Here is a 26,152-nt window from a genome sequence, read left to right as displayed (position 1 = left end):
GAAAGGCAGCAGAGTCTCCTAAGTGCCCTCTGCGAGCCTGTCCTGTTCCAGAGGGCGGCACCCAGTTCCCAGTGGCCTACTGTCCGTGTCACCCGAGCCACCACCCAGAGTTGTTTCCATCACTGGCAGTCTGGGAGGCCAAGGACTGAGGAGTGATGGCGACTGACCAGCCAGGGCTGAGGCACATGGGCGGGGGAAGCTTGTCCTGCTGCTGGAAGGTCTGGACCCCCTCTAGAGAGAGCGGGAGGATTCGGTGAGCAGGGGCTGCTAATCTGTCCCATTCACCAGGGCTGCTATCCTGCGACTTCAGCATGAATCACTGGGGTGACTTGGGGAAAGGTCTCAACCACCCCACATCCCACTTCACTGCTGCCAGAATCCCTCCTGCTCCCCCTGCTAGAGCCCCCTCCCTGCCCAACCGGGGTGGGGGTGGAGGAGAGGGTTCTGAGAACTTGATTGGAGGTGGAACAGCTGTCAGGGGCACTGAGGGGGAGGTGGCAGGAGCTCACCTTACAAGGATGGGGGTTGGCACCAGAGGTCACTAGAAAGGACGAAACGACTCCATTCTGGGGGTCAGGAGGGTGAATCCATTCCTCAGAGCTGGGCAGGTGCTGGGTGGAAATGCTGCTGGTTCCAGGTGCCCTTAATTCCCCCTGATTCCTCGGGAGTGTCTGAGTCTCGTTCCCTTGCAGCAGGACGACATCATGGCCAATGTGATGTGCCAGCTCCGCATCATCTGGCACTTGCACCAGGTGCCTGAGGCACTACAGGGACTGTGCCTCTGAGGCCACCAGCAACTCCCGCTCCCTGCTGCAGGTACTGCTCTGGTTCACTGTACATGGGGAGCTGGTGGAAGGGGAAATGGAGCCCCCTGGCACTTGCAGAAACTTTCTCCCCTCTCTGTGGAGCAGGGTCCTTCCATCTGCCCCCCAAATTCCTTCATCTGGGGCAGGAGCTCTTTCCCTCACACCCATTCCCCTCCCCCTTTCCTTGGTCTACCCCCATCCCATTCCCCCTGCCCCCAGGCAGAGCTCTCCCTGCCCCATATGGTGCAGGAGGGCCGTTGTGTCAGGGCCACAGTCCCTAGCCCCACTGAAGCTCAGAAAGCTCCACTTCTGAGGAGGTTGGAGTGGGACAGGGGCTTAGGGCTAGCTTTCCCTCTGCCGTTTATTCTCCCCTTGGCCCTTCTATGGGGTCTCTGGGTGTGAAATGAATAGGAGCCTCCTTCCCAGCTGTCTTCCAGGCCCTGGGATCTGGCACAGCCTCCCAGATGGGCGCATCCTGCAACTGAGCCACCTTGGAGCAGTGGGGACAGGTCACCTCGTCCCATCAAAGCAAGCAATGCTGGCTCCCAAAGAGGCTGAGAATGAAGACCCCACTCCCTCCTGGAGGTAAGAGCCATTTACTCCTTGGGCATGTGGGTCTCTTGGGGGAGAAATAGGATCCCCAGTGCGTAGTCTGGCTGGGAGCTGGCTCCCAGCTCTGGGACAGAGACGTCTCCATCGTTGTACCACCCTAGTTTTGTTCCTAGGAAGAGGCTCCCCAGAGACGTTCTCGAACCTGGACTCCTGAGAGTGTTTCCGGCAGGAGGCTCCAGCCCCTTTGGCATGAAAAGAGCATCAGGTAGTCTTGTTCACATGGCATCTCCAGTCTCCAGCTCCATTTCCCGCAGCAGGGCAAACGAATCCATCAGCTCCCATAATCCCAACTCTTTGACCTCCTTCCACTCAGCAGTGGGGTTTCTCCAGCCCCCTCACTACACCTGTCAGCCTCTGAATGATGAAGAAAGGTAGGAAGTGCCCAGGGAAAACTGCAGCAAAGAGAAAGGAGCAGACCTAGCTGTTGGGCACAGGGCCCTGGGCTGCTACCAATGTCAGGGTGGGACTGGGTTCCCCTACTGGCCCCAAAGAAGGGGGTGTACACACATCCGGAGAGGGTTACCAAGCCCAGCAAGGGGGCTGCAGGCTGAGCAAGAGCCGCAGTGATGGCAGAAGGACTTCTTTCTGAGGAAAAATCTCTTTGGACTTTTAGTGTGAGACAAGCTGGGCCCCAGAAGGGTGGACTAAAGGTGGTGACCAGGCCGGAGGCTGAGTTACCAGGCAGAGAAACTTCCATGGTTCTGGAGCAACCATAGAAGAGGGCTGTGATTCCGTGCCTGGACAAAAAGAGCGCACACAGAGAGCATGCCTGGGCTGTGCTGAGAAGGTTAGCTCAGGAGAGCAGGGCATGAGAAAGTGTACAAGCGTGGTCTAGTGCCAACATGGGGACGAGTTCTTTGTTTTGCAGACACTGCCTGCTTAGGAACTTGCAGAGTGGCAAAAGGAGGGGCCAGGGCCCCAAGAAGGTAGAAAGAAAGGAGAAGGTGTCCTCTGGCACAAACCCACAGGAGGCAGGCAAAGTGGAGGTGGCAGGGATGGCCGTGGACCCTACAGATCCTCAACCAACACACCCTGTCGGGTGTTGCAGGGAGATGAAGGATGAATTGGTTGGCCCAGAGATAAAGCAGACTGAAGTAGGGACAAACACAAGGGTGGAGCAGTCCAGGGTGGGTCCTCAGACTCTGACAGAAAAGGTTTTGGGGGATACAGCAGCAGTAGCCAAAAGGCTACAGGAGAAGCTAATGGCTTCAGAAGAGGCTTTGCAGGCAGCTGTTAATGCGAATGAGTGGCTGCAGGAAGAGGGGTGGGATACTGCAGAAGAGAAGGATTGCCTCTTCATTCTGGTGAGCGAGCTGGCAGGGGAGCTAGAGACGCCGAGGCTGTAGAAGTGCGCAGCTGGTGACAGTGAGAAGATGGCGAGGGATGAAGCTTGGACAAGAGTAGAACTTGCCCCTGGTTTGGGCCAGATTTTAAGGAGGAGGGTATAAAACAGGCCTGTGGGCTACAAAGCCTGGAACTAGGCCAGATTGATTACCAAGTGAGCCCCACCTGAGGGTAAACCAGGGAAATCCACAGGAAAAGTAATGGAGCCGACCTAGCTGTTCAGTACAGGGCCTTGGGCCAGAACCTAGAGTCCAGGGCAGGACTGGATTCTCCCACTGTTCCCAAGGAAGAGGACAGACAAGGTCATAGAAAGAGCTACCAAGATCAGCAAGGGAAGGCCGAGCTGAAGTCAGGCTGAGGAAGAGCCCCCAAGAGGGCAGAAGGTCTTGTTTCTGTTAAAGACATTTTTGGACTTTTACTTTGGGATGAGTGCAACCTAGGAAGGAACGGATGAAAGGACAGTCGGTTGGAGGGCTGAGTTCCCAGCCAAAAAACTGCCAGAGTGGCTATCGGCAGGGGTGCTAGCCCAGCAAGAAAGCTGTGACACCAGGCCTGGCCAGGCCCTAGCTGTGTGTGAACTCTGGTGCAAGCCTGCTTCCATTATGGAAACAGCCTGGTATTGGAGAGTGGTAGGGAGATGGGAGGGGCTGCTGAGGCTGGGGTGGGGAGGAAGCTGTGGGTCTGGGAAGGGATTAGAGATGAATTTACCTGACACTCACTGAAATTATTAGGTTTGCTGCCTCCAAAGAGACAGGACACACCTCAGCCTGTTAGGTAGGCTGGAGACTCACACTTCATTTGAACACACAGCATTGAAGTGGTTTGGGACGCGTAGTAACAAATCAGATTTAAGCGGTACTAAGCAAGAGAAAGAGACAAGTTTGGTTACAAACAAAACAAAACAAAACATGCTTTGTAGTGACTAAAACTGAATATTAGCAAGTCACAATCTTTGCCTTAGCAGTTTCCGGACTAACGTCAATTTACCAGCATCTCCAGCTCTCTGGATGCTGTTCCCTCTCTTCCCTATGTGATGGAGACCTCAAATGTCTTTTACTCCTGTTTTATTACCCAAAGTCCATTGTCTGTAGTGGCAGAGTCAGGAAAGCTTCCTGGGGTGCAGACTTGGTCCCCCGGGTGTGCTCCCCAAGCTACCATGTGTTATCTTGGTTGTTTTGTTTACCTTCGATGTCAATGTACTTCCATTGCCTATGGTTTATAAAACTTGACCCAGACCGATAAATCCACATTCCTGCCTCTAAACCAAACTTGTTTATCAAGTCTGATCCCAAAACATATTTTAAGAAGCTATTTCCAGCACACATACACAACTCATTATACCCCACCCGGACCTACGTCACACAAGGATATGCTTGACCAGGGTGTTCTCAGCATTCCTAACAGACCTTACTTGATGTCCCTGGGTGGTACAATAATTCTCTATTGCATCAGTTGATTTAATTGCTTAGGCTTTTGGTTTCAGACCATCTGTTCTTCCCCTGGGGTGCCTGGACCCTGATTGTCACATCTGTCTTCCAGCTCTGTGCCAACCTCTCACACAGATGTATCCTGCAGCCAGCCCAGCTCAGGGAGCAGTGGGGACAGTGATTTCATCCTGTCAAACCAAGCAATATGGGTCTCATTGAGGCTTTGATGGAAGATCCCATGCATCTCCTGCAGGTAAGGACCGTTCACTCCTCTGGGCACTTGGGGCATTTGTGACAAAGAGGGGGCTCCTGCTACATAGCCTAGCTGGGAGCTTTCCCTATCCTTCCCTAGTACAGAGACCTATTTGTCATCGTGATATCCTTATTTTATTCTCAGAGGATGTGTCCGGGATCCTGGAGAGTGTTTCCTGCAGGAGGTTTGAGCGGGGAGAGATCACTCACTGTCATGACCCATGGGTCCTCAGCCCAGGTCTGCAGGGTTCACGGGAGCAGCCATACTCCAGCACTCCACCTGGAAGCCTGCTGACAACTATTTACCTCCAGCCCCTCTTTGAGGCTTCAGCCCTGAAGCCTATTGGTGGAGTCCCAGACCAGCTAATTGATCCCCGGGCCCTCCTTAAGCTGGCAGCACAGACAGGAAGCTGTCTGAATACCCGAGCTCCTCCCTCTTCTGGACCGTGTGCTATTTGTTCCTGCTCCCACTCCCCCGGCTTGATTTCCTGGCATCCAGACTCGGTATGACTCGTGGCATCCAATTTGTGGTTCTGATTGCAATATTGTCTTTTACTTCAGACCTTCCAGTATCCTGACCCAGCTGACTCTTGACTCCTGTCTTGTGAATGTCGACTCTGGCTCTGACCATTAGGTCTGGCTGCCCCTGACCTGGTCGTGATACTGACATTTGTATAATTTCTCCAATGCCCTTTTCTGCTCTCTCCAGCTCTGCTCCCTCTAGCAAGACAAACCAATCCCTTGGCTCCCAGGGTCCTAGTTGCCTGCTATTCCAGGGCTGAGGTGTAGTACTTGTATCGCCCCCACCCCAGCTGCTTTTCCTATGGGAATCTCCCTAGAGCGGAGGAGAAATCTCCTCTTCTCTTACAATCAGTCCCGGCAGTAATTCTACCCACCCTGGCCTCAGCTGAACTACTTTCTTGACCTGGAATCAGGGACCAGTTTTGAAATCCTTTGCTTAGGGGCGTAGGTGGGGGCAGAGGCTTAAGCTCTAACAATTTCCACAGGAGGACACCACCTTGTCTGACTAGGGCTCACCGTCCATCCTAGAGCTGAACACCAGATGGGAGCTGATAGATTGTCCTTGGTGGGCCATGTCCTTGGTTGTGTGTGATGGAGCTGTGTGCCAGAGAGGGCCAGGAGCAGATGCACCACGCATGGCTAGGAACGGGCTAAACAGCCTATAATGCTAGGTAAGTAAAACCATGGCTACATACAGACACCCTGGGCATCCAGTACAACTCAGTCCAAGTTGAGTCATTATGATAGTGACCCCTGCCAGCCCGTCTGAGGGGGGTCAGTATTATCTCTGTTAGCTGGGGCACAGGGATGGAAAGCAACTGGCTGCAAGGTAACCCACAACGCCACTGAGCGAGGCAGGACTGAAGCACAGTCCTGATACCAGTCCAGCTCCAACCACTAGACCACACCCACTTCCAAAGCCAGAGAACCCAGGAGCCCTGACTCTGATAGCCAGGCCTTAAATGACAAGAGCAAATGCCCTCCCTTTCAGGAAGCCATAGAAGGGACCGTGTGCTGGGACCCCCCTCTGCAATGCCACTGTCAGAGACCATTGCTAGGGGGTGCCAAATGACTGAGCAGGGAGCTCCTGGAGAGAATCCTAGAGGCTACCCAGTCGTGTTTCACTGTGACCCTCTGGGAGCTATGCAAACAAGAGCAGGAGAATCTCTTCAATGCTGCACTAACAAAGGGTTTCCAGATAGTCAGCCAGTGAGACCAGCTTGCAGAATATGGAAGTGCTATTTGTGATGGGTTGGAGGATTCACCATGTAGGGTGGCAGCAGCTGCAGCACTTTGAGACCCCAAGGGCTAAAGGCTGCAGTTCTGACACCCAGGCTAACCACCAACAGCTCTGTGTGACTTTGGCTTGGGAAACGAGATGCTGGTGCCATGTGCATAGACAGACAACTCCGTTATTTACGTAATGCTAACACTCTCCTGTAATGGCAAATCCATCTCTGTACAATGAGGTGAAAAATGTAAGTGAAAGAGCAAAGCTCGGGAATCTGCTGAACTGCTGCAATGAAATGACCACATCAGGCGAGAGAAGATGGGAATCTAAGGTTCCTGGCAGCAGTAGTGACAAAAAGCAGCTGGGCAGCGAGGAGATTAGCTGAAATGAAATGAACGAGGGCTTTTTTCTGTTTGGCGAAGGCTTTAAAAGATGTCTCTCTATTATCAAACTAAACTTTAAAACTTCCCCCCCAATATTCCATCTGCACTGGGCAAGCTTCAGCTCGGGTGAGCAGAACCTTCCCTGCAATTGATGCAGGGCAAGTCACTTAAACCAAACTTTTCACTGGTGGTCACTAATTTTGTGTTCCTCGTATTTTGGATATCTGACTGAAGTGGGAATTTTTTGTAATATTTTTATGAAGCCTATGAATGCTTAAGTTTTCCCTCTGCTGTATTGTTAACTAGTGGAGGGGGGAAAACATGTTTGCTCGCTCTCTGGGCAGGCTAACACGCAGATGTGAATGGTGCCTAGCTGTCTGGGCTCTTAGGTCCCATATCAATGGAGCGCTTGAGAAGACAATGGCAAATCCTATTTCCCAGACATGGACTCCTAGCAACCAACAACCCAAAAATAAAATAGACTCCCCCCACTCTCAGCAGGGCCAGTGAGCTGCATCTCCCCAGCTCCGGAATAAAGAACTGTGAGGGGTGAGGTGGAAGGTAAGGCCTGGTCTACACTACAAGGTTAGGTCGAATTTAGCTACATTAGGTCGATTTTACAATGAGTGCGTCTACACAACCAACCTCATTCCACCAACCTAAAGGTCTCTTAAAATTGACTGCTGTACTCCTCCCCGAGGAGGGGAGCAGCGCTAAAATCGACCTTCCTGGGTCGAATTTGAGGTAATGTAGACACAGCGCTGTGAAATTCGATGGTATTGGCCTCCAGGAGCTATCCCAGAGTGCTCCATTGTGACCGCTCTGGACAGTACTTTCAACTCCAATGCACTGGCCAGGTACACAGGAAAAGCCCTGGGAACTTTTGAATTTAATTTCCTGTTCAGTTAGCGTGGCGAGCTCAGCAGAACAGGTGACCATGCAGTCCCAGAATCGGAAACGAACTCCAGCATGGAGCCAGCGGGAGATACTGGATCTGATTGCTGTATGGGAGAACAATCTGTGCAGGCAGAACTCTGATCCAGCAGAAAAAATGCTGATATATATATATATATATATGCCAGAATTGCACAGGGTATGGTAGACAGAGGCTACACCCGGGACACACAGCAGTGCTGTGTGAAAGTTAAGGAGCTCAGGCAAGCCTATCAAAAGACAAAGGAGGCCAATGGTCGCTCCGGGTCAGAGCCCCATACATGCCGCTTCTGTGATCAGCTGCATGCCATTCTAAGGGGGGAACCTACCAGTAGCCTAACGCTGTCTATGGACACCTGCAAGGTGGCAGCCTCAGGCAACACATGAGGATTTTGTGGATGAGGAGGAGGAGAATGTGCAGCAGGCAACTGGAGAATCATTTCAGCCAGGACCTTTTCCTCACCCTGGAGCCAATATCCTCCCAGGGTGTATTGTTCCCGGACCCTGAACGTGGATAAGGCACCTCTGGTGAGTGCACATTTGTAACAATGCTACAGTGGTTAAACACAATTGTTTTTTAATGTTTGATTTGCCCTGAACAATTGGGATGCATTTGCAGCCAGTATAGCTACTGGAAAAGTCTGTTAACATTCTGGGAATAGAGCGGGAATCCTCCAGAGACATCTCCATGAAGCTCTCCTGGAGGTACTCTGAAAGCTTCGCAGAAGGTTTCTGGGGAGGGCTGCCTTATTTTGTCCTCCACAGTAGAATATTTTACCACGCCAAGCCAGTAGCAAGTGGTCTGAAATCATTGCAGCACAAAGCATGGCAGCGAGTGGTCCTGGGTTTTGGTCACATTCACGCAACATTTGGTATTTATCTTCCTGTGTCAGCCTCAGGAGAGCGATAACGTTCATGGTCATCTAGTTGAAATAGGGGAAGTTTTGTAAGGGAACAGTAATCCCCTCTGTTTGATGATCCCTAACACACTAGACCCCAGTCATGCTGGGCTGTTTGCGCTTGGCTAAAAGGGATCATCCCAGAGAACAGCTATGCGGGGGGGAGGGATATGCTGCAGATCCACCCCAAAACCTCAGCCCCTCCTTTTAAACAGCAAACCCAACCGGCACTGGTTGCTATGTGAAAGAAGGGCACTGCAGTTTGAAACCATCCCCATGTGTTATGAACGCAGAAGAAGTGACCCCATGTACCCTGTGGCTTACCATGGCTTCCTGGAAACTGAATTCTGTTGCCCAGCCATGCTTGATGTGTCACCATACCGGCAGGCGCTCAATATAAAAGGCAAAATTCGACCTTGTACCTAAAACACATGAGCTCCTCCCCGTCTACTGCAATCCCAGACTTCCACACCTATTTTCCATTAGCAGACAGGTTTCTCAAGTCCCTCTTGCTGCATATACTCCTGGGGGAATTCTGCACCAAAAAATTAAAAATTCTGTATACAATATCTTAAAATGCTGCACATTTCTGCATATTTTATTTAATTGAAACTGATGTGGTTATATTGTGTTATTTTATTTGGTAAATTATTTCAAAATACCTATCAACAATTATGTCTTTACCAATACAGATGACAAAAAAGATTCAGGAATGTTTTTGGACAGATTCCTTACCTATTTCCCACAGCCCTCAGAAAGCAGTGCAAAGGCTTGGGGGAGTCAGGGGTAACGGAGAGCTGAGGGAAAGGGAAGTAATTGATGGGAAGGAGCCTGGGAGTTAATCTGGATGGTTGTTGAGTGTGGATGAGAGAAGTATAGAATGGGAGGCGGGGGCTTTAGGAGGAGGAGAGCAATTGTTAGGGAGCCTCCCCCATGCAGACCCTGGTTGACTCCTAGCCTCTCCCATTCAGTCAGGCACATCTGCCCCTGTCCCCAGGTGCCCCTGAACCCCTCCTCCCTGTATCTCCCTCCCCCCACCCCCATGTGGCCCTGCATCCTCACTCCTATTCAACTCCCACCCCAGTCTGTCCCCCACTTACCACTTCTGACCACCCCAGCAAACCCGTTCCCCCTGTCTGTCCCCTCCCATATCCTGTGCCTCCTCACCTGGCCATGTGGGCAAGGTGCTGTGAGGAATGCAGCCTCTCCCCTCCCTCTCTGTGGCTAGTTGAGACAGTTGCCCTCTGTTCTGGTGCCACAGCAGGCCCTGGTTGGCAAAAGGTATAATTGCAGTGCCTTTCCAGAAGAATGTATTTTCTGCGGAGGAAAAATAAATCTGTGCACCCGCATTGATGCAGAATTCTCCCAGGAGTATGCATGCTCATATCCCCAGATTTGTAAATCAAATATTTTTCTACCTGTCTTTATTTTATTTTTTTTAGAAAGTTTGATAAACTATTAAGGAAAGAAAAATCACACTCCCTTGATTTTCATTCTCTCTTCACTTGAGTTTCTCTCAATCTGGTCTTACCTGTCTCTTTCCCTTCTATTTCTGTCAGCAAACTTTTCTATTCTACTTCAGATCTGTAGCTATCTCTCCCCCTCCTCCCCACATCCTTCTCCTTGCTCTTCCACCCTTTGCTCCCACATTCCCTCCTCTTCCCCTCCCAGCTTTCTCCCTTCTTTTTGTTCCCCCACTGTTTACATAGTATCCTCTCCCATTCGGTATCCACAGTCTCTCCTTCCCTAGTTTTGATAGCTAATTGATTCAGTTGTATCTTGCTTTTACTTATTATTTATCCATGAAATGGCCCCTTAAGAAAATTCATTATTGCACAAAAGACCTTGCAGAGAAACTGGGCAGTAGTGGGTGCATATTTTGAAAGTCATTTGCCCAATTTGAGGGAGAAGGGAAAGAGGAGGAATGAAAGGAACTACTGGAACTGTGAGGGCATCTGTTATTTCTGATCTCCCCTTGCCCCCAACTCCTGTTCCTTGGGCTCACTTGTAAAACCTATTACCTCAGGTAGATATTTATTTTACAATATTTCATTTTCAGTGTCAGCCAGCTTCATAACAAAAGCGTAATTGGATAAAAAAAACTACTCCCATCTACAGACCTGTTCATTTTTACTATCCATTAATGCCACACTTCTCAAAGTGTGGGACATGCAGAATTAGGCAGAAGGCTGTGGGTGTGGAGATATTGCTCAGTTGTTCTCCCAACTCTGTTTTTATTTCTCTTTAGAAAAGTAAGGCCATGTCTACACTACCACTTATACCAGCAAAATGTGTGTCATTCAGGGGTGTGTTTTTCCACACCCCCGAGCGACATAAGTTTTGCTGACATAAGTGATAGTATGCTCAGTGCTGCTACCGCCACTCTTTAAGGGTGATTTCATTCAGTTGAAAGGAAAACTCTCGCCCGTCAGCAAACAGCGACTACACAAAATCTTATAGCAGCGCAGCTGCATCAGTACTGTTAGGCTATATCTACACTAGAGCCTTACAGCAGCACAAGTTTCTAGCTGTTATAGTTGTGAAGAAAACATAACCCAAGTGAAATTGATGTAAGGATGTCTGCCTAAGTCTACAGAGAACCCCAAACTGATGCATTCTTTCAGAGGGCGATGATACTTTCAATGTCAACATTGATGCCTCCAATGAAGTGAGCTGTAGCTCACAAAAGCTTATGCTCAAATAAATTTGTTAGTCTCTAAGCTGCCACAAGTACTCCTTTTCTTTTTTGCGAATACAGACTAACACGGCTGCTACTCTGAAAAATGTCAACATTGTTAACTATTTCACTGCTCATCACAGCATGAAGAAGAGGAAGTATTACATTATAAAGATCTTCACACTAGTGTTTACCAAAAGGAGTGGTGGTGCAGAGTATAAAGGAATAGCTAGCAAAGGAATGTGTTGAAGATGTATAAATTAATCTACATAGGCCCTTAACACCATATGGTGGGGCTGAAAGATGTGGTGAATGGTTTCATTCTCCTTGAGGTAGGCTCCTCTTTCAGAAATTTGGAAAAGTTACCTGGACAAGAAATGCACTCATTTTGGCTGTTTAAGTGTTTGCCACAGCTGTGTGAATAGAAACCGAACCCAGCTCTTGTGCTCTCTGGTAAGTCCATTGGAAGATAAATGAAGGTTACTGTGACCCTAGGCACCCTATATTCACACACTATTGCAGTACTATTTGTACAAACTATGCCTTGTGCAGTATCACTGAAAGCTATGTGTTAATGTTATATTAATAAGCATTTATATGTGAAGTTCTTAATTCCCTCAGTATGATGTTGCTAGAACTAGCCTGGCCTAGTTAAAGGTAATAAACACATCTGTCTGAGACAAAGGAATGTAGATTTATCTCAATTTACATATTAGCAGTAAACAAAGCTATCAAGCTAATCCAGCGGGAGTTATCCTGATCCTGAACTCAAGAGACAGAGATTTATCTGGGCTCCTGCACCTGAGAGAGACACAGGAAGCTGAACCCTCTGGAGGCCTTCCTGCCTTGCAAGACAAATACAATCCCTTTGGGGAATATAAGGATCAGGAAGAGAGACTCCATCTTTATCCTTCACCTTAGGAGACGAAGAAACCAAGTTATTTGACCTCTCTGATGGGTCCTGGACAGCAAAAGCTGGAAAGGAGAGTGTGGGTGAGAGAAAATAATCTAACAAGATGCAGTCTTTGTTCAAGATAAGTTTTAGTCTTTTAGATGCGTGTTTGCACTTTAATTTTCTTGTTATCATTTCTACCTTTATTCCTTTCACTTGGTATCATTGTATCCATGATTTTTTTTGTTAATAATGAAAGCAAAACAAGTTTATTAATCGTCAGATTTCCCCAATAGGAACATGTTTAAGACAAGCAAATGACACATTGTTTAACCCATCTGGAAATGGTCTGAGCAGATACATCATGACTCATATGATTCTTAGAATAGGAAAAGAATAACCTTGAAGACTTCCTAAAACATTTAGGTCTATTTAAATAATATGTTAATACCCTTCTAGCATCATAGAATGCCAGGGTTGGAAGGGACCTCAGGAGGTCATCTAGTCCAACCCCCTGCTCAAAGCAGGCCCAATCCCCAATTTTTGCCCCAGATCCCAAATGGCCCCCTCAAAGACGGAATTCACAACCCTGGGTTTAGCAGGCTAATGCCCAAACCACTGAGCTATCCCTCCCTCCCTTGCATCTAAAATATGCAAATCACATTCCCCTTTATTAGCATGCAGCTTTGGAAAAAACACTGGTAAATTAACTGTCTGATTGACGTGAAACTTGGAAACTATTTTTGGTAAAAAGCTGGGATCAGGTGTAAGGTCCCACCTTGTCTTTATGAAAAATAGTGAGTGGCAGGTCTGTCATCAAAGCATGCAAGTCTCTGATCCTTCTGGCTGATGTTACAGCAACAATGAAGAGGTTTAGTAGATAAGTAAAATATAGACCACTGTGCCAAGGCTTCAAAAGACAGTTTCATAATCATAGATAAAATTAAACTAAGATCCCATGGTGGAACTGGATCTCTCAGGAGGGGTTACAAGTTAGAATCCTTTCATAAACCTTTTAATTGTATCCTGTACAAATGACAATCTACGTTTGATTAAAACATAGCAAGCTGAGCCACGAAATGAACATTTAAAGAGAAATTAGACAGCCTCTTGAATTTTAAATATATCCAATACGCCAATAAACAAGAGATAGAAGCTCTTGGTGAAGAGCATTTACGTTGTATAGAAGAAACAAATCTAGACCATTTTAAGTAGTACCATTTCCTCATAGATTGTCTCCTAATCTATTGTTGCAACAGAAATGCAAGATCCTTGATCCAGATCCTCATTCTCCCCAATCTGGTTCCTCATTGGTTCAGAATGTGTTGCTTAATTCAAGAAAACAAAGGAAAAAACATTGGCAGCGCCCTTCCAACAGCTGAAGCATGTCCATGTACCATTTCTGTGTCAAGCCAGGCTGGGGCAATCAGGATCACCCTTTTCCTGTCCTGTCACATCTTCCTCACCACCTTCTCAATTAATGGAGAGGGACAAGCATACAGAAGGCTCTTTCCCCAATGCAACAGGAAAGCACCCAAGATAGAGTGACTGTCCTTTCCTGCCCTTGGACAGAAGAGACTTCACTTTTTGTTGAACCTGGTTGTAAACAGGTCTATATCAGCCCAAACCCAACTAGAGAAAATCTCTTGCATCACCTGGTACGTCAGTGATCACTTGTGTATCTGCGAACACTCTCTGCTGATCTGATCTGTTTTGTTCTCCCTTGCTAAATGCAGGGCCACCGGATAGACATCATGAAGAATGCACCAGTCCCATAAATTAGACTATCTCGGCACACAGCAGAAAAGAATGGGCTCCTCCCTGTTTGTTCACATAATATATGACTGTTGTATTGTCCATTGCTACCTAAAGAACTTTCCCCTTTATATGAGGAAGAAAAGGTCTGAGAGCCATGCAAGTGGCCCTTAATTCTAAAATGTTTACATACAAATTCCTTTCCTGAGATGCCCAGTGAGCTTGAACTGTGAAAGAGTCCAGATGAGCTCCCCATCCATTGTTCAAAACATCACAGGTTATTGTGATGGATGGCAAAGTGGAGTTGAACAGACCTCACTAAAGGTTCTGTCTGTCCACTGCATCAACTAATTTAAAATGTCATAAGGCATGGTGAAGACTGTCCAGATTTGGTTTGTAAATCCAAGCCGGCCAGTGTTGTATCGACCTCATTTTGAGGCCTAAAAACAAAAACAATTAGTTGCTGCCACAAGGCCCATCAGACCCCCTCTCCAAAAATCACCTTTTGGGTTCAGCAGTGACAAATTTCTAAAATAGATTGCACTATTTGACTTTCTGATATTTAGAAGCAGTCCCCAATCCATGAGAAGAGAAGTTGTAAATTTGATGTGAACTAGCAGATTTTCATGTAAAGGAGACTTCAGCAGCCATTCATCTAAATATGGGTAAACAAAGATACATGTTTTTTGGTTATTTATTTATTATTGGTTATTCTCTGCTATTAAAGAAAGCACTTTGGGCACTGTGGAAATGACCAAATGGCAGGACCTTGTACTGAAAATGCTTTTTTCTACCACAAAATGGAGACATTTCCAGTGCTTTGGTAGAATAAAAATATGGAAATACAAATCCTTTAAATTGAGAGATGTGAACTTACCTGTAACTGAAAGTGAGGATATTATGGAGGCTAGGGTTATCATTAGAAACTGGAACTTCTGGAGTAAATTTTTTAATTTTCTTAAATCTAAAATTGGATAGCATCCCCCAACTTTTTTCTGCTCCAGGAAATATCTTGTATAAAACCTTTGATCACACAGGTTTTTAGGTACCTCTTCCACAGCAGCTATCAGAAGCAATTTTTGAACTTCTGACAGGAAAATAACCTTGAGAGAAGGTTCCATGAGAAGGGAAGGCTAAGGGACATTGAAAGGAGGTAGCTTTTTGAATGGTTTTGAATAACCTTTTCCTATTATTTCTAGGCCCCACTTGTCCAATGTAATAAGCTTCCAATTGTTGATAAACTGGGCTAACCTGTCTCCAAACAGGGACAGAAGGATCCTCACCAACTGGTTCACAATTCTTGATCCTCACATTAAATCTGAGGCCATGTATTCCGCAAAGAAAAGGAGCAGATTATTTGACATAATTTGCATTATTTCTTTTTATGTTGAGATTGCGACAAAGAGTCCACTGATGTTGTTGCTGAAGAGAATATGCTGAAGACTGAGGCCTGAACTGCCTCTTGTAATGAAAAAGGAGTAGGAGGGCTCCTTCTAGCAGTAAGGCATAAACCTAGTGAACAAGCCATAGATCTCTTTTACAACTTACTTTTCTAAGAGTTCATCCATTATATTAGTAAAAAGATCATCAATCTCAAAAGGGACATCCTCCATTTTAAATCTAGTATGCACAGTCAGTGAAGATGAACACAGCCATGTAAGACTCCTCAAAAAAACAGCAAGTGCCACACACTGGCCAAAGAATATCAAAAGAAGTTCTGAGAGCATGCTTTACCACATTTTGACCCTCAATCAAAAATCATATAGGCAATCTTCTTTGATCATCTGATAGCTCTTGCACCAACTAAGCCATCTTCTCCCACAGATGGAACTGGTAATGGGCCATCACTGGCTTATAATTAGCCACTCTAATCAATAGAGGAAGAAAACATCATCCAATTTCTTCCCCTTTCTATCCACAGAAGTCAAATGGACTTGACCAGACCTGAACATATTACTGGCTTCAGCAACCAATGGAGAATTTGGCTTGGGGCGAGTATGACAATACAAAAACCCTCATAAGGTATATGATAATGTTTGTCTGCTTTCTTAGAGATTGAATTTCTCCTGCCTCTTATCAATCTAACAGTTTTAGCAGGTTACAAAAGACCATTCAGTATAGATAGGGCTCTATCAAATTCATGGTCCATTTTGGTAAATTTCACAGTTACAGGATTTTAAAAATCGTAAATTTCATGATTTCAGCTATTTAAATGCGAAATTTCGCAGTGTTGTAATTGTAGGGGTCCTGTCCCAAAAAGGAGTTGTGGGGTGGGGTTGAAAGGTTATTGTATAAGGGGATTGCAGTACTGCTACCCTTACTTCTACACCGCTACTCCTGGCAGCGCTGCCTTCAGAGCAGGGCAGCTGGAGAGTGGCGGCCGCTGGCTGGGAACCCAGCTCTGAAGGTAGAGCCGTCGCCAGCAGCAGCACCAAAGTAAGGATGGCATAGTATGGTATTGCCACCCTTACTTCTGCGCTACAGCTGGCAGGGCGCTGCCTTCAGAGCTGGGCCCCCGGCCAATAGCGGCTGCTCTCCAGCCCCCCAGCTCTGAAGACAGCACAGAAGTAAGGGTGGCAATACCAAGACCCCCCATAAAATAACCTTGTGACTCCCCCGCAACTCCCTTTTGGGTCAGGACCCCACAATTGGAGAAACACTGGTCTCCCCCTGTGAAATCTGTATAGTATAGGGTAAAAGCACACAGAAGACCAAATTTCACTAGGGGGGAGAACAGATTTCACAGTCCATGAGGAGTTTTTAATGGCTGTGAATTTGGTAGGGCCCTAAGCATAAGTAAAGATACCCTATTCCTGGAGGGAGCACCAAAAATGTTAAAAACAGGATGTGATGCCTCTTCCACAGCAACTGAAGGCAAGTTCAAAGTGAATGCCATGTGATCCTCTAATTCATGGAACTGCAAATCATCCTCAGAAGCAGATGACATAGTAGCAATTCTCGCGTGTTCATCAGATAAGAAATCAAGTTCAAATTCTCCATCCACTTGACCCTGCTCAAAAAGATGAGCTAACTCCTCATCCTCTTATTCAGACAAAGTTATGAGGCACCACTGTGTGAGCTGCAGATGGATTGGATGGAACTGGATCCAAAGATTCCACTGACGACTGATCCTCATCAGAACATCATTTTTCCATCCATAAGGCGGATAATTTAAAAACTCCTGTGGCAGAGCCCAATAAGGCCATGCAGCCCAGGAGTACCAGTCTCTCTGATAGCTGGGATCCAGGAACACACCCATAAGAGGAAGCATGAACTGTCCAGAAAACTGAGGAAACCCAGACTTAAGACCTTAACTGTGTAGATTTCGTTCCTCCTAAATCTTCCTCTATCCTCTTCTAACTGAGGAACTGGCCTCAGATACACTATGAATCTCAGATGAGATAGCAACAGCACCAAAGAATGCAGAGACGTACAAGATGGAAAGGAGCTGGCTGGTGATCCTGTAGGCTTCTTAGGAGGAGAAGGCGGCAATGATGAATCTATAGAAAGGCTCATAAAATTGTTTATTTTACCCCTTTTCAGGTGAAGGGGATATAGATCTTGGAACCAGTGAAGACTTTCTCCTTCTCTCCTGACAACAGTCTCCCACTCAGATCCCACGAACACTTAGATGCTGAACAGTGAACATCAGCCACCACGAGAGTCCTTTTGGATCTGGTTCCGACAAAAGCACCATAGTGGGAACAGACAATGGTGCCGATCTTAGTGGCTTAGGCATCACTAGATCCAGAGAGAGAGAGACTCAGGACTGTAATCCTGTACTGTGAAACCAAATGCAAAACCAACTTAGGTTTCAAAGTCAGAACTGTGGAGGCCATATCTGAATCAGATGGATCCAATAAGTCTGACCCATGGGATCTGGCACTGCTAACAGTGGCCACCTTCTCCGTCACCTTCCTCGGAACCGATACAACTGTAACAATGGCTAATCATAGAATCCTTGGCTGCCAACAGGACATATGGTGCCTTCGACACCCTAGCAGTTTTAACCAGAGGATCTGATAAAACAGGAACGGGAGCCAGAACCAACAACCTCGGTCACTGGGATCCTTCAGATACCTTAGGCTTACTAGACAAGGAGGTTGGAGCTGAAACAGGCCTCTTAATCTTCAGATCCAATGATCTCCTGGAACCCTATGGCTTAGCAGCAAGAGCTCCTTTAAGCAGGAGTCCGTGCAAATCTGTTTTGCCTCTTTTTACGCACTCTGTGAAAATGTGACAAAGAGAACAACGAGAAGGAAAGTGGCCTCCTCTGAGACACTTAAGACATCTAACATGGTTGTCCAACACTGGCAGGACAGTGGGGCATGAAGCATCTTTTGAAACCCATTTTTTTTTCTTCCTTAGTTCTGCCATCTCAAAGAATTGAACCTAAAACTAAACTAACTATAACCACAAACTTTCTAACTAAAGTAACACTACAAGCTAACAAATATCTAAAGGCATGTTGGGGGTAAAAGTCAGGAAACAATCACAAATCCACGCAATGTATGCTTAATCAATTTTCACCTTTATTTGTACTATTTCAGACAGAATTATTGTCACATAGTGTCTGCACATATATTTATGCCAGAGAAATAACAGTCAAGATGGAATAAATAAAAGGGCCCAAGTTACCACATTCCAGGGCACTGGGAAGTCCTTACACCTTCCACGATAGTTGGGTGCCTTTTCTGATCATTTGGTCTGGTCCTTCAGTACCATCCTTCAGTTTCTAGTTTCGTGTTTCTCCAGTTTGGGGCCACATTCTCTTAGGTTTCTTATATATTTCTACATTACAGATTAAGTAATCTTTATTGAATTGGCTTTTAACACATCAATCCTTTGGGTTTTAAGTAACTTGTACATTATGTATGTGCAAGCTTCAGTTACCCAACTTCTGCATTTTTGCAGCTGTTTTCGCAGCTTCTGGGTCATGTCATTTTATGTTCCCTGTCTTGGGTCTTCCCAGATAAGGGTTTTGTTGTTGTTTGTGTGTTTTTACCTCAAAAATTTCCAGCACAATATGTTTCCTTTTGTTTTGACAGCAGTAACATCATTTTACAGATCAGAAATTCTATATAAAAGAAGAATTGGCAAAACCACATTTATGCCAGCAAGGTCTTGGCTTAAATGTTACTTCATCTTTACTCATTCTCTATTCTCATTCTCATTCTCTATCCATAATTACAAAACATTAAAATATAATTCTCAGAGCTTTAAATTGCACATTTAGCAAATCCTTCATTTTTATATTTCAGTGATATACTAACATATATCAGTCAATATATGTTAGCCCCTTAACATATTTGGGGAGGGGAGTTTGGAGAGCACTCTATAATTCTTTAATATATCTACATTTCTTATCTTTTTTAAATATGGGTTTTTCATTCAAAGTCCATTTTTATGTGAATCATTACAAAAAAAAGTCATTAATTTTACCTGTGTATGCATTTTGAGGGGCGTCTCAATTTTAGGGTCTTGATATTTGTTTTTAATGGTACCCCAAAAGGTATTAAATAGGAGTGAAAAAAATGGTTACTAACCTGTTCCATAACTGTTGTTCTTCGAGATGTGTTGCACATGTCCATTCCATTCTTGGTGTTTATGTGCCTAGCACACTGCCATCAGAAACTTTTACCCTCAGCAGTACCTGTCTGGGTGGCTCAGGCGTCCTCTGCTGTTGTGCACCAGGTATAAAGTACAGAGCCACCCACCCCACCATTCCTTTCTTGATGTAACTTCCATGCAGAGAGGGAGGAGGGCAGGTCTTGGAATGGACACATGCAATGCATCTCAAAGAACAGTTACAGAACAGGTTAGCAATCGTTTTTTCTTCTTTGAGTGATTGCACATGTGCATTCCGCTCTTTGACTCATAAGTCGTGAGGCAGGACATGGGCTTGGGTCTATCTAAAGGACATGTCCAACTCTAGCATGGTCACTCAAGTCTTTGAGTGATGGCATAATGAGATGTGCAACGAGGACCAATGCCGCTCTACAAACGTCTAGACCTGGATCTTTCACTAGAAACAGAGTTGGAGGCTGATTGTTGAATGAGCTGTGATTTTATTTGGCAGGATGATATTAGCTAGGTTGTAACACATGCACATACATGAGGCTCTCCAAAGGCTCTTAAGCAAAGTAAGCTATCATGGGATAAGAGGGAAGGTCCTCTCATGAATCAGTAACTGGTAAAAGATACGAAACAAAAAGGAAGGAATAAATGGTCAGTTTTCAGAATGGAGAGAGGTAAATTGTGGTGTCCCCCAGGGGTCTGTACTGGTCCTATTTAACATATTCAGAAATTATCTGGAAAAAGGGGTAAACAGTGAGGTGGCAAAATTTGCAGCTGATGCAAAACTGCTCAAGATAGTTAAATCCCAAACAGACTGCAAAGAGCTACAAAAGGATCTCACAAAACTGGATGACTAGGCAAAAAAATGGCAGATGAAATTCAGTGTTGATAAATGCAAAGTAATGCACACTGGAAAACATAATCCCAACTGTACATATAAAATGATGGGGTCTAAATTAGCTGTTACCACTCAAGAAACAGATCTTGGAGTCATGGTGGTGAGTTCTCTGAAAATATCCACACAATGTGCAGCGGCAGTCAAAAAAGTGAACAGAATGTTGGGAATAATTAAGAAAGGGATAGATAATAGAACAGAAAATATCATGTTGCCTCTATATAAATTCATGGTACGCCCACATCTTGAATACTTTGTGCAGATGTGGTCGCCTCATCTCAAAAAAGATACTGGGATTGGAAAGGTTCAGAAAAGGGCAACAAAAATGATTAGGGGTATGGAATGGCTTCCGTATGAGGAGAGATTAATAAGACTAGGACTTTTCAGTTTGGAAAAGAGTTGGCTAAAGGGAGATATGATTGAAGTCTATAAAATCAGGACTGGTGTAGAGAAAATAGACCAGGAAGTGTTGTTTACTACTTCTCATAACACAAGAACTAGGAATCACCAAATGAAATTAATCGGCAACAGGTTTAAAACAAATAAAAGAAATTATTTATTCACACAACGCACAGTCAACCTGTGGAACTCCTTGTCAGAGGATGTTGTGAAGGCCAAGACCATAACAGGGTTAAAAAAAGAACTAGATAAATTCATGGAGAATAGGTCCATCAATGTCTATTAGCCAGGATGGGCAGGGATGGTGTTTGCCAGAAGCTGGGAATGGGCAACAGGGGATGGAACACTTGATGATTACCTGTTCTGTTCATTCCCTTTGCGGCACCTGGCATTGGCCACTGTCAGAAGACAGGATACTGGGCTAGATGAACCTTTGGTCTGACCCAGTATGGCCATTCTTATGTTTTTATCCAAGAAAAAAATATTTGAGTAAAGATTGGTTGACCTTTCATTCTGTTCATGATCACCACGAATAGTTGAGAGAATTTATGGAACTGCTTCGTTCTAGCAAGACAGAATGCCAGTGCTCTACTAACTTCTAGGAAGGGCAAACGCAGCTCTTTTCTATTCATGTGTGGTTTCAGGAATAAAGTAGGTAAGTAAACTGGCTGGTTGTCATGAGACAGACATCATCTTTGGGCCAAACTTCAGATGAGGGTGCAAGTAGACCCAGTTCTTAAAGAAGATTGTATAGGAAGGCCATGACATTAGCGCACAAAACTCTCCTATTCTTTTAGCAGAAGTGGTGGCTACCAGCAATGCCACCTTAATTGATAGATGTAACAGCAAGCAGCCAAGGCTCAAACAGCGGAGCCATTGGTCTTGATAACACTAAGGTGAGTTCCACTGGGAACTGGATTGTGCACTTGAGGATATAATTTGTATAGGCCTTTCAGAAATCTTACTGACATGTCATTAGAAAACTCAGATCGATTATCCACCTTAGGCTGGAATGCAGAAACAGCCTCTACGTGTACTTTGGCAGAACAAATAGCCAACGCTTGACCTTTCAGGTATAGTAGATATTCTAGTATGTGCGGGATCAAGAAGTAGGTCAGCAAAATCCCTGAATGACATGACCAGATGGAAAAATGTCTCCACTTAGAAAGACAAGTAGCTCTCATGGATGGCTTTCTACAATTTAGCAGGACAATCTACACCTCTTTTGAATAAGACTGCTCTCTACCAACTAACCATGGAGCATCCATGTGGTCAGATGAAGCACTCGGAGGTTCAGGTGAAGCAGCCAATCATGGCTTTGGGAAATTAAGTCCAAGACCAATGGGAGCAAAATTGGAGGTTTCATTGACAGATAGAGGAGTGTGGAAAACCAGTGGTGGTGGGCCCATACTGGAGCTATGAATAGGACTCTGACGTGGTCCTGTCTGATCTTCAGCAAGACTTTGTGAATGAGTGGGATTGGCAGGAAAACACAGAGGAGCCTGTCTGACCAGGGAAACAAGAATACATCTGTCAGGGAACCCTGGCTGCGGCCTTGCAGGGAACAGAATTGCTGACATTTTTTGCTCGTTCTTGTTGCAAATAGGTCTACCTGGGGAGATGCCCACCATTGGAATATGTGTCTGGTCACATCTAGGTGAAGTGACCATTTGTACTGACTCATAAATGATCTGGCGTGGGGGTCTGCAAAACCATTCTGCACCCCCAGAAGGTTAGATGTTTGAAGATCCACGGAACTGGAAATACAGAATTCCGAAAGAGAAGTCACCTCTTAGCAGAGTGGGAAAGACTGCGCTCCACCTTGTCTGCGGAGGTAAAATATTGCCACAGTGTTGCCTGTGAAAACTAAGAGCATCTCCCTCACAGCTGGAGACAGGGCTATGTGCCCCCACCCTGAGGCTTCAGCCAGGGCTGTGCACCCCCAAACCACAGCTTTGGCCCGGGCTGTGGGCCCCCAACGTGTGGCTTCAGCCAGAGCTGTGTGCCCCCTAAGGCTGCGGCCAGGGCTGGGAGCCCCACCTTGCAGCAGCAGCAGGAACCTGGCTGTGTTCCCCCACTTCCCACAGTGGGGCTCGGGCTCTCAGTACCCTCGTATGGGGCTCTGTCATTTCCCCCACCCCTGTTATTTTTAGTAAAAGTCACGGACAGATCACGGCTCCCATGATTTTTTGTTTATTGCCTGCGACCTCTCTGTGACTTTTACCAAAAATAACCATGACAAAATTTTAACCTTAACAATGGTCCCTCTGTGTGTTTTATCTGAAGCTGCTGCCACTGCAGCCATGGAATGCCTGAACGATGTGGACTCAGAATGACATGTTGATTTTGTAAGGCAGGGTTGCATCAGACCTTGAACAGAGGGCCTGGAGGATGAATATTGCAGATTGTATGGAGAAGGAAAGAGAGGACAGGAGCAAGGCCCAGGAGTCTCAGCAGGAATAGGAGAGGGAGATGCACCAGGACATAATGGGGCTTCTCTGGCAGCAAACACAGATGCTGCAGACTCTTGTAGACCTACAGGTTCAACAATCCCAGCTCGCCTCCCTTTGCAGTCCATGGAGAATTCCAGTATAACACCTCCCTACACTTTCCCAGCCAACACTCCACTTGGCATCAGGGGCCACATCCCTAACCCTACTCTTCCACCCTTGGGGACATTAAGGACAAATCACAGCTTCTCATACACAAACCTGTGAAAGCCATGGTTTGTGTATGTGTAACTAAAATAGATATGAATGTTCCTTTTCCTTCTTTAAGCTCTGTTAATATTAAAAGCTTAAATGTATGGATTTTCTTTTAGCTTGCACACAAATTTTTTGAAGTGTTTTTGTTAGTCAATTAATCTCTATTGTTTGGAAAATAATTCATCTTTATTAGATCCCAATCTGTGCTGCAGAAAGCCTGGCATTAGTGAAAGCTCTTATACAATAAGAACTACTGTGACACAACTCATAGGATCAGTGGCAAACAGTGTAATAATCATAAATGTTCAGCAAGCACCATAAAAATTCCAAACAAGATCCCAAACTGCAGAGCCAGCTAGAGCTCAGTATACCACAACACATTACTGTGGCTCACTGTTAAATTGCTCTTTTCAAAGTCTCCCTGAGCTGTATGGATCTGTGTAGAGCTTTTCTAACAGCGCTTGTGTCTGACTGTTCAAACTCGGTAGACAGCCATTCTATCTCCACCCCAGCGGCAACTATTCTCCCTTTGCTTCATAGATATTATGCAGGACACAGCAGTCAGCGATAACCACTGGGATACGTTTCTCACTGAGCAAACAAAATCACTGCACTGTATCTCAACCATGACCTGACTAGATCACTTGGAGAGACACATCAATCTCTGACCTGTTTGCGGAGTCTTCCAATTAAGTTTCCAAGACTGATAGGTTTCATGCAATTTGGACACCTCAAACAGGAACCAGACTGACATTATAATCTTATCTCACACATGATGGGGCCTGATCCAAAGCCCACATAAGTCAATGGGAGTCTCTTTCTTGACTAAAACGGGGCTTTGGATCAGGTCCAGTGGCCAAAGAATAGCTGCAAAAGGAAGTATCTTTTGGGTATAAATAATCTTGAGTCAAATTTGAATTAATGACCTAGAAGGTTCAAACCTGTATATTCTACTCTACCCATGCAATTCCTTTCTTTAGTTATTTTTATGAAGAATTAAGAAAAAAGATTAGCCCTCCACTATGTAAAACCCAAAAGCTTTCTAGCCAAGATATTGCTAAATCATTTTTAGGGGTAATTTTAAAAAGTGATAATCTTTAACAAAGGAAAAATATTTTTTTTAATCAACATTATAGTCTGTTTCCACAAATACAGAAATTCCAGCTATTGGGAGAAATAAATATAACACGCAAATCTGCAAAATCAAAACTATTACTCTGGAATTATAACAAGTAATACTGTACAGACTGAAATTAATTGCATACAAGTGACAAATTTTCAGTTTACACATTCCAATATTAATTTCACTTCTTGTTTTCCCATATCACTGCACACTGTTGCTGTTTGGTGCTCTAAGGGTCCCACTTTCAGTCAAGATCCTTATCACATTTGGAATATCAATACCTTTAATAAAAAAGGGAGAAGAGAAGATGAGTGATTTGCTGATAAAGTTCTTCTAATAATGATTATTTTAAAACAAACATACATAAATGTACTAATGAAACATCTGGACATTTTCATGAGTTTTGGAAAATTTCATACTAAATGAAACAAATGTATACATATTTTATTAGAATTATCTCAGGAGTCTTAATGATCAGAATGTTACCAAATTTTCAGGTGCACACAGAAATTGTATTTGAGGCTTAGAAATGAGTATAAGCTCCTTGTCGGGGGAGGGTAGCAGAAGAGTTGGATATAGAGATATGGGAGAGTTCAGAAGCTGGGACTCTTAGGAGCTTATAGTGTGAGATGAAAATACTTGTCTCCTGATTAAGAGCTGTTTACTGAGAATATTACTGAGTACGAGTACACATGTTCCTAAGAATTGTACAAGCAAAGGCTTCTTACATACCATAAATCTCAAACCCTAAAAACAACATCATACTAACTACCATACAAGTCCTAGATTCATTTTTTATTATTATTATTATTATTAATTATTATTATTAATAATAAAAGAAGGCATGCTTATTTTAGTCAAATAAATCTTCATGATAGGAAAAACTTGTAAACATTACTAAGAGCTTACAGGAAAATACCAAAAGGCAATAAAAATTAAGATACATATGACATCTTCAGAGGAGAACAAGCATTTTGACATTCATCCCTAAGAAAGACTGTGGGTCCTGACAAAGTGGCAAGTTGAAAATATTAAGAACTAAGAGAAGAATGTCTCATCAACTTCTGTCCTTATAAATCCACAAAATACACTTTATCTGTACAGCTCTGCTCCACTTCAACAATATCATTTAAAAAAAATTACTACAAACAAAATTAAGTTATACATATGCAAGTAGATTACCTCTGAAGGCTGGATTTGTGGCTGCTATTTTCTGTAGAGTAGCCGTAACCTCAGCAGCATCCATATTTCTTACACTATTGAAAAATTCAGTAGTGACATCGTTTTCATATGATGTTCTCAAAGAGTCAGTTAAGGAGTTTTGGGGTGCATCTCTCTCAGTAGCAGATGAAAACTTCGAGAAAACTTGAGAAGAGGAGGGATATAGCTCTTCAGCAGCAGAAGCAGACTCTAAGGACTCTTCATTACTTAATCCTCTAAATGTGGATTGAAAAGTCCCATGTTTCCAATTTGTAGCATTGTTTTTTGAAAAGTTCACTGATTGTGAATCCTTTTTCATGAATGTTCCACTAATATTAGACTTTGCCACTGTGATGTTATAAGGTTGTTGGGAAGGATGCTGCCTCCTGTCTGACACATAATTTGCTGAAAACCCTGCAAGGAAAAAAAGTTACTTCCACTATGTATACAAAAAAAAGAACATATAATTCCAAACTTCATATACTGCAGGTAATTCCAAGTTTTACTAATGGCATGTTAA

At 44.8% G+C, this 26,152-nt stretch overlaps 1 protein-coding gene and 1 long non-coding RNA gene across 4 annotated transcripts in view; one reads left to right on the top strand and one right to left on the bottom strand.

The window, feature by feature from the left end:
• The first annotated feature begins 1,142 nt into the window (after positions 1–1,142).
• LOC119850572 lies at positions 1,143–11,784 on the top strand. Its single transcript, XR_005290958.2, has 5 exons — positions 1,143–1,391; positions 4,302–4,442; positions 4,587–4,945; positions 5,449–5,634; positions 11,168–11,784. It is a non-coding gene; the product is annotated as an uncharacterized LOC119850572 (long non-coding RNA).
• Positions 11,785–24,405: 12,621 nt separating this feature from the next.
• The window catches only part of LOC119850571 (histone acetyltransferase KAT6A-like), a 54,445-nt gene continuing 52,698 nt past the window's right edge, over positions 24,406–26,152 (bottom strand). For all 3 annotated transcript variants that reach the window (XM_038388809.2, XM_043508522.1, XM_043508520.1), the window contains 2 exons: positions 25,615–26,046; positions 24,406–24,713 (listed from right to left, as the gene is read on the bottom strand). In XM_038388809.2, the coding sequence (XP_038244737.1) occupies positions 24,634–24,713; positions 25,615–26,046 (512 nt within the window). In that variant the 3' untranslated portion in view covers positions 24,406–24,633. The remainder of the gene's footprint in view (positions 24,714–25,614; positions 26,047–26,152) is intronic.

This window comes from Dermochelys coriacea, chromosome 2, assembly GCF_009764565.3.
Source record: "Dermochelys coriacea isolate rDerCor1 chromosome 2, rDerCor1.pri.v4, whole genome shotgun sequence".
NCBI lineage: Eukaryota > Metazoa > Chordata > Testudines > Dermochelyidae > Dermochelys > Dermochelys coriacea.
The sequence above is the reverse complement of the archived record's forward strand: the minus strand, read 5'-3'. Positions and strand labels throughout refer to the sequence as shown.